General features: G+C 40.9%; 1 protein-coding gene across 1 annotated transcript in view; it reads right to left on the reverse strand.

Annotated features, from left to right (window-relative positions):
* Nucleotides 1-1,411: 1,411 nt before the first annotated feature.
* The window catches only part of NAE1 (NEDD8 activating enzyme E1 subunit 1), an 11,424-nt gene continuing 4,313 nt past the window's right edge, over nt 1,412-8,522 (reverse strand). Inside the window, exons 10-19 of the mRNA XM_005427439.2 lie at nt 7,421-7,512; nt 6,125-6,184; nt 5,904-6,037; nt 5,679-5,754; nt 5,390-5,429; nt 4,346-4,432; nt 3,355-3,447; nt 2,823-2,937; nt 2,699-2,748; nt 1,412-1,733 (exon numbers count right to left, since the gene is read on the reverse strand). Coding sequence (XP_005427496.1) covers nt 1,624-1,733; nt 2,699-2,748; nt 2,823-2,937; nt 3,355-3,447; nt 4,346-4,432; nt 5,390-5,429; nt 5,679-5,754; nt 5,904-6,037; nt 6,125-6,184; nt 7,421-7,512 — 857 coding nt within the window. The 3' untranslated portion in view covers nt 1,412-1,623. The remainder of the gene's footprint in view (nt 1,734-2,698; nt 2,749-2,822; nt 2,938-3,354; nt 3,448-4,345; nt 4,433-5,389; nt 5,430-5,678; nt 5,755-5,903; nt 6,038-6,124; nt 6,185-7,420; nt 7,513-8,522) is intronic.

Here is an 8,522-nt window from a genome sequence, read left to right on the forward strand (position 1 = left end):
CCCGCCCCCTGAGGGGCCGCCCCAGCCGCAGCGCCGCCCGAGCGCCTCAGGGCGCGGCCGGCCTCGGACTCGGGACAGCCCTGAGCCTTCCCCTCAGCCAGGCGGGGAGCGCTTGGAATTGTAGAACAGGCAGGGGTGAAAGAGATCTTTAAGACCATCAGTTCAACGTCAGCCCAGCGCTGACAGTGCAAACCCTAAACCACTTTTGCCAGTGTCAGATCCAGAGGCCTCTTTAACAGCTCCAGGGATGGCAACTCCAGCACCTCTCTGGCCAACCTATTCCCAGGCCTGAACACCTGAACAGTGAAAAGTTTTTTCTAAAATCTAACCTGTATTTCCTCTCAAGGTGAGGCCACTTCCTCTGGTTCTCACTGCAGGCCCAGCAGAAGAGAGCAACCCCCCTCAGTGCACGCTCCTGTCAGGGAGTTGGAGAGAGCGGTGAGGTCCCTCCTGAGCCTCTTCTCCAGCCTGAACAAACGCAGATCCCTCAGCTACTCCTCATGAGGCATCTTTTCTAGAGCTTCGTGAGCCTTGCTGCCCTTCTCTGGACACACTCAGCCCCTCAATGTCCTTTTTCCCGAGGGGCTCAGAGCTGGACGCAGCACTCAAGCTGTGGCCTCAGCAGTGCCCAGCACAGAGGGGCAGGCGCTGCCCTGCTCCTGCTGCCCGCACTGCTGCTGATCCAGGCCAGGTGCCACGGGCCTCCTGCCCCCTTGGGCACACTTTGGCTCACACTGAGGCGGCTGGTGACCTGCGGGATGTGGCACTTGGCCTTGTGGAACCTCACGCCCTTGTCCTTGGCCCATTGATCGAGTCTGTCCAAGTCTCACTGCAGAGCCTTCCCATCCTCCAGCAGATCCACACTCCCACCCAACTGGGCATCTGCAAATTTACTGACGATGCTGTCAATCCCCACCTCCAGATCATCAATAAAGACGTTAACCAGGACCTGCCCCAAAACTGAGCCCTGGAGAACACATTTCAATGCAGCTCACTTTGCATATTCTGCAGTTGGAGGCTGTAGTGCCCCCACAACAGAAAGAGCTGCCATGCCTTGGCATTGGCCATGCACACAGGTGCAGGAAAAAAACATTTTACTAGGTGAATATAGCTGACAGAACTGAGCTTTCAGGAACACACTCCCTTTCCTTAATGACCCTGAACTCAGTAAAGGTATTTCACCTTCCAGCTCTTTGCACCATTGGATCCTCAGACCATCAGAGCTCCACCAGCCTCTCTCATCCTTTTGTGCCTTCTCCCCACTCAAGCTGATGAGCAGCTTTGATAAGAAAAAATGCAGTTCTGCTGCCAACGAGGTGAGCCAATTTGCAAATGCAACTTACCCTGCCAAAAACAGCTACTGCCTTTTTCTTTCAGAGGTGAGTCAAAAAATTCTAGAGATTTTAAAGAATTGTCAAGATATAGTATGATTTTATTTGTCCTGAGGAAACAACAACAACAAAAAGAAGATAATTACAAATAAAGAAACTTTAATTGGCAGGTAATACAGAACAGAACAGTCCAGTCAGTGGTAGAACATCACAGTATTTACAGAACTGTAAATACTGTAAAGACTGTAAATACAGCAGCAGTGTCTGGAGGCATTGAAGTCAAGAGCTTATCCTACAGCTGGAAAGTTGCTGAAGTCTGTGACATTCCACTGTAAATAAAGGTATTATTAAAAATTACAAACTGCCCTGTAATGACTTTGATAACTTCCTGTGCAGCAGCTCCTGCAAAAGAGAAGAAAAAACGGAAGGCAGTTAGCAGGTCATATTTAAACAATAGTAAAATAATGTTACTTATCTAGAAGTCCCTACACTGGAATTATATCAGAAGTGCCTGATAAATGTCCTAGGAGGCAAAAATGCCCTTCAGTACTTTCCACTATAAAAGAAGATCAGAAAGCTACTACTTCAGAAGTTAGCTTTGCATACACTTTCTCTCCATGTACAAACACACAGAATAAAAATGGGTGAGCAGACAGACCCATGCAAGTTGCAACCTCTCTCATCAGAGAAGCTAAATTTAAAAAAAAAATGTAAAATTTAACTGCAAAATAAACCCAAGGGTCACTTCAGTGTGTTCCCTCTGAGTTTTCCTGTAGTAAGAAACATTCTGTAACTTCTTCAGAAATTACCTTTATGTATACCAAATTTTGCTTTATCAGAAAAAAATTCCTACATATGCAGAATATAATACAAAATCTTCAGCACTGCATGACGCCAAATAAAGAAGGTAAGTGAATTGATGTATCAATTTGGGGCATCCATTAAAATATATCTGCAGGTCAAATGAAGGTAAGAATCCAAGGCTACTGATATTTCACAGATCTTTAACATATGAGTACTATGTTAAAAGAAGATATATACTGCACTAATTTTAAAATTACTATAATTATCACTTTTCTTGAAAAAAATTAAGCCTCTTTCCAGCATTTCATTTCTTAACACATTTTTAAGCTTGAAGAGTTGATTGTTTTTGAAGTTTATTTATTTTACTGATTATAACCCTTGGTGCATTCACTTACTCTATATGTACTGTAAGAGGTCATATCTGGAGAATGAAGGGGAGGATTGTGCCCTACTGCTATCTGTGACTGCAGCCTTTGCTCTGAGAGTCCAGAGTAATCAAGGACTGCAGCAGAGCTGTGGCTGAGCAGCTGCTGTTTGTGTGGCCCTGGGAGTGTCACCCTTACCTCCCATGAAGGCAGCAACAGCGTGAGGCTCCGCAGCTCCGTAGCGACAACTGCACAGGAAAGGAACAGTCACAAACCGCCCGGCAGTACTACCAACAAAGCCACACCTCAAAACAACACTTACAACTCCTGCACATAGTCATCTTTCACCACTACGGACAGCCCATGTTCTTGGAGGAAACCAGTAAGGCATGATTTTAGCTTTCCAATATCATCTTCCACCTGGTAGTTATAGACACCTGGAAAATAAATCAACTAATCAACTGTTTCATCACACAACCATAACATCACAGTCAAAGCTAATGGGTTTAAATGGCAGCCTAAATATTTTGTTTTCCTAAAGTTTCTAAGCCAATTACTGTGTTATTAGTACTAGACAAATAATAATTGAATATTCTGTTGATGCTTCTTATGATAGACAAATTACTGCATAGCTGAATTGATTAATATCCAAACAACCCATTATTGAAACCAATTCAGATAAATTCCTTAAGTTCCTGAAGAGAAAAAACTCTAATTTTCATATTCCTAAAGCTGTATTACTATGGAAACAAAACCACAACTAATGTTTTTGCAGTTTATAACTTGAACTACAGTAACTATTGGACTTTATATTTTTTTTTTTTGATGATGTGAAGTAACTGGTATTAACATACCTGGGTATCTGCCATGTTGCTTGTAAAACCTATTGACAGCCCTCAGCATCAAGTACAGCACTATTTCACTGTCGGGGTTATCCATATGGGAAACTGAAAACAACAAGAGAACTGGTTAGCTGGTGCAGACGGAATGGAAAAAGCAATGTTTTGAATTCCCTGAAAACAAACAGTAAAATCTGCAGTAGAAAGAAACCTTAATTAATGCAACCTATGACAGAACCTTAATCAAACAGCTGTCAGATACACAATTTTGCCTCCAAAGTTTATGACAAAACCATATTTTATGTATTTAATATAAACTATTCAGTGAAGAAACTCACATTTCAATTCTGGCAGGTGCTTTAATTTAAATAGGTATTCCTTAGTTACAATTTTAGGATTTGAAATACATGCTTTATCTGTCATGACTGTAATTATAAAACAGGTCTTAAATCCCTTACCACACAGCACAGTAGTCTTTGTAAATACTAACTGCTACTTATATCCATCTCAAAAAAAAAAAGGCAATATAAAAAGCAAAAAGCAATATCAAGTAACTAGTTTGTTAGTTCACATCCTAAAGAGATAAGCTGAAAGGGGTTAAGATATTTATTTTAATTTGGTCAGGTTAAAGCATCTTTTCAGCTCTGTCAGAAATAACTGACCTAGAGAAAAGAGAAGTCTGAAAAAACCCAGTGTTTTATTTACAGAGTACTACAAGTAAAATCCACAAGAAAACAAAAGCTGAAATATGCATCAATCTGTAAGGTCACTTTTGAAATTTCTAAATCAATTTGAATTCAACATTCTAGACCTAAATCTCCACAACTGTAGTTGAGAGACATATTCCTTACACTAAGAATTTATTTTAATTCACCAAAGACTTTGTGACATTCCAAATCATAAAACTGCATCATGCAATAGAACATGTAGCTTACGTTTCATTTTCTTCACCAAACCATTCCAGGCTGGAAATGCAGTGAGGTTTGTGGCAAGCAGCAGTACTTACTGATTGCATCCCTGCTGCAGGAGTTGGGGCTGTGCTCCTCAGCCAGCGAGCGGCAGCGCACCACGCGCAGGAAGGCGGCGTTGCTGCCTGGCACGGGGACAAGGAGAGATTGCCCCGTCAGTGCCACCGCTCACTACAGCTCTGTCTCACTGCCATGTGACATGGGAAAGGCTACAATCTAACAGCACTTCATTCAACACTTCCCTGTTTCTTCTCAGCTTGCAGTAATAAAAGCCTGGTTAACTACCTTTAGGTCTAGGGTCAGGAGAGTTTTAGGGAAATCCTTGGTGCTCATGTGGAATCTCTATGTATCTGCAAGGTTAATGTAACAGCTACACCACAGCAATTCATCAGTCACAGCCACCATGTTTCCCTCTTCCAGGCTGCAAATCAACATGGTTCTTTCCATCTTCCACTACATCTAACACTGCCTCACATGTTCTCAATTAGTATTTTAACAGGACAGCCATGAGCTGGAAAAGGTCCTTTCCCAGTATCATTGCTATGGATCGACCCAGGGTGCAATTACAACCCACAACTGAAAAAGGTGCAACTGGGAGACTCCCAAACGCTTTTACCAATGCAGGGCAACACACTCTTGGCTCTGTGCTTACAGGGGAGCTTTCCAGCTCTGAGGAGCCTCAGCCAGGCTGCTGCTGGAGACGTGCACACATCCAGGACAGAGACAGCCTGAAGGGCCATCAGCTGGGCTACAGCTTTTCAGACTACCTCAAGTCTGCAGAGCCCACACTCTGAAACCAGTACCCCAGCATGAGCAAGAGTGCTCAGGTACATCACAGAAAGCAGAGGGCAGCTGCTCCCTGTTGTTTGGAGTGAAAAGATACATCATTTTAAAGCCAACCTTTACAGACTCACTCCTGAGAGATGCTGAACATCTGCTACTCCTCCTGAAAATGAGGGATGCAAACCACTTAGTACTTACTTTAAAAATTCAAATATTGACTTACTGCTTAATAACTACATGATTATTCAAAAGTTTTTGATCATTTGCATAAACCCAGAACAGAATCCGAGCATACTCACAGAACAATTTCAGTTCTCTCTCTGAAATAGACTCAGGTGCCTAAAAGAGAGAATATACTCATTCCAGTACACACAATGGCCAGAGAATTCCTGCTTTCACATATATATTAATATATTTATTGTGAAATAATGAGTTACTAATGTACCAAAAAAACCCCTGTCTTAAATTGTAAAGAGTATATCCCTGTATGCATTTTACTTTTATACAATCAAACCAAATTCATAAATAAAGCAGATACTTCACAGATAGTTAATTCCATTAAAAGAATGGCGATAGGTTTGCACTCACCTTGCCCAGGGACTGTAACAATTTAGCAGCATGGCTCCCCACAGCAGCAGTATCCTTCTTTGCTTTTTCACGGTACCTGGTAATAATGAAGAAGTAAATAATTACAACAGAAAGCCATCAACTCCACATTGAAGGCAATATTTTTTTTTGTTTGTTTCACATTATAAAGACAAAATACAAGCCACATGAATGGTAGTGAGCTCCCTCAAGGAATTGTCTACTTACACATTTTGCAATTTGATGAATTTACTGGAGTCTGCCATCATATCAGGAATGGTGCCCCGGACAGGCAAGCTTCCTTGCCCTTCATTTGCCACAAATTCCTTTAAAGCTCGAACCAAAATCCAGAAAGAAGATGACTACAAAAGCACAAGAGACAGTCACATACACAGATGTTATATACAATGCTTTTTCTACATTTAAGTCTTACCCTTAACTACTCATACCTGCTCCGTTAGTTTTAGGCAGCAATCATCATTAAAAAGCTCTTCAATGCCTCTTGGAATCTATGAAAATAAATAAATTGGGTTGGTAATTCTTTGACTTTTGATTTCTTGAATTATCTCATCACTCACTACATAGGTGAGCCAACTCCAAGTGACCTCAGAGTTTCACAGCAAATCTCTGAATCCTACACAGTCAGTGCTGCTCAGACACATTTCAAACAGCAGCCCTGCCCAAGAGCAAGGCAGTGCTTCTGAGCAAGATCAATGTCACAAACAAAATCTCATCTGACTTCCATCTTTGACAGAGAAGATTTAAAGAACTGCAGCAGTAACTGCCCACCCTGCCTGGTGGGGCAGAGCAGCCAAAAGGCCGGGGAAGGAGCACGGGGCTACAAAAGTCAGTGTGTTAGTCAGAATCCTTAACATCTGCAGGTCTGTTTGGCACAAACTCAAATAAATATTAATATCCTGGGCTGTGTCTTGTAGTGGCTTGGATGACAGCACTAAGTTTTACCTGCTGTTTTGACCATCCAAGAAAGGATCAGCACAGTACAAAACAAAAGAACATAATCTAAGAAGAATCACAGAATGTGCTTTGGCCCCATGTAGCCTTTGCAGTTTACCCCAGATGAGAAACTAAAGAAATCAGAGCTTAATTTTAAACCACATGTTATGAGGTCAGGATTATTTAAGAAACAATGAAAACATCACTTCTAATGCTTTTAAGCTTGACCAGTTTATGAAGGGAATTTTGTAGTAAGTTTCTTCAAGAGGAAAGAAGTGAATTTATTGTATCAGGAGTCCCATGCAGCGTTCAGTTCTATAGAGAGTAACTAGTACAGCCCCTGGCTTCAATACAGCACAATTTCAGTAAGTGCTCTCAGTTTCTCTCACACCAGTGTATTGAAATCGGCATCAGCCACACCTCTCACTGCTAAATCCTTGCAATTGTACCCAGGACTTCAGAGTTTTTTACAGACTGAACTGTAGAAGTCAGACAAGAACTCACTGATGCACTCTGGTTGCTGACTCATTCTAGACTTGAATTCAAGTCTGCAGGAGGGAAATGCAAATTTCTTGCAAGAGCAAGGGAGTAAGAGAATTTCCATAAGCTACATTTCCAGCTAGTCTAGGTCTATTTAACTACACAATTGCAGTTCTAACATTGTACTAATCCTGTTTTAGCTAAATACAAATGTTACAAATGGAATTTCTGTCCTAAAACTGAATAATATATTCTGAGAAAATGAGGCAGTTGAAATTGCTTCAGTTTTATCAGAGAAATGTTTATTTTACCTCTGTACGATTTAATGCTGTATTCACATTTTTTATAGCTTCCTCGAAGTTTTCCTCATCTTCTGGGGTGCCATTTTCATTCTTTAAGATACCTTATTGAAAAAAAACCAATTAAAACACACAATTGTTAGAATTACATCTCATCATTTATGTCTTACCAACAGAGCAGACTGGCTGTGGATGTATTTGTGGCATATCAGCTACCAGCAAAAAAATGAAAAATAAATCACAAGAAAAAAGATCAGATGTAATTATAAAGCTAACTTCATCTAAGTTCGGCATATGATTCATTTTCCTGTAATGCTAAGTAGAAATTACTCAGCACAAAAGCACTGGGTTTTTTGTGTAAGAAGGATATAATGAAGCTTCATAGGCACTAAATTAACAATTCAACTCTCCTTCCCATGCCAGTCATATTTTGCTAAGGTTTTTGGATCAAATTTGGCAAATACTTATGCATCCACAGATCAGGCCAGTCCAAGAAAGAGCCTCCACTAAAAATCTGACATAACCAAAGGTAATTACTACAGATCAGATCTGTTCCTTATCACAGCTTGGGGATGAGGACCTCTTCAAACTTGCCCACAGGCCATCTTCAAGTAAGAAAATACCAAAAATCCAGTCAATGGTGTTTTTCTACAATAATTTAAGACAACACATACAGATCTTAAAAATGCCACAGGAGTTTTAGCACCCTAAAAAGGCATTGGACTGAAACCCCTGCAAAATGAAGTCATTCACACGCTGGTTACATTGCAGTCAGTGCTACAGAACTTGGCCATGCAGAGGTGAATGATTATCAAGTGTCTGATGGGTCAGTGGACACATCAAATACTTGCAGAATAACAATTCCAGTGTCAAAAGCCATTTACTTTCCTCTTGATCACATTTTTAACAGAATTTTATCTTAAGGCCTTTGCTCCCACCCAAATCACACTCTGGATCTTAGACAGGATAAAACATTGACAACAAACATTTATAAGCAAGTCTGGCATCTTAAGATCCACCTGTACAAAGCAATCATTTAGTATAAGAATCAGTATATACCAGCATATCTTTCATAAATTAAACTTGAGAGAACTAAGGATTACTTTTCAGGTGC

The sequence above is a fragment of the Geospiza fortis genome, unplaced genomic scaffold, assembly GCF_000277835.1.
Source record: "Geospiza fortis unplaced genomic scaffold, GeoFor_1.0 scaffold18, whole genome shotgun sequence".
NCBI lineage: Eukaryota > Metazoa > Chordata > Aves > Passeriformes > Thraupidae > Geospiza > Geospiza fortis.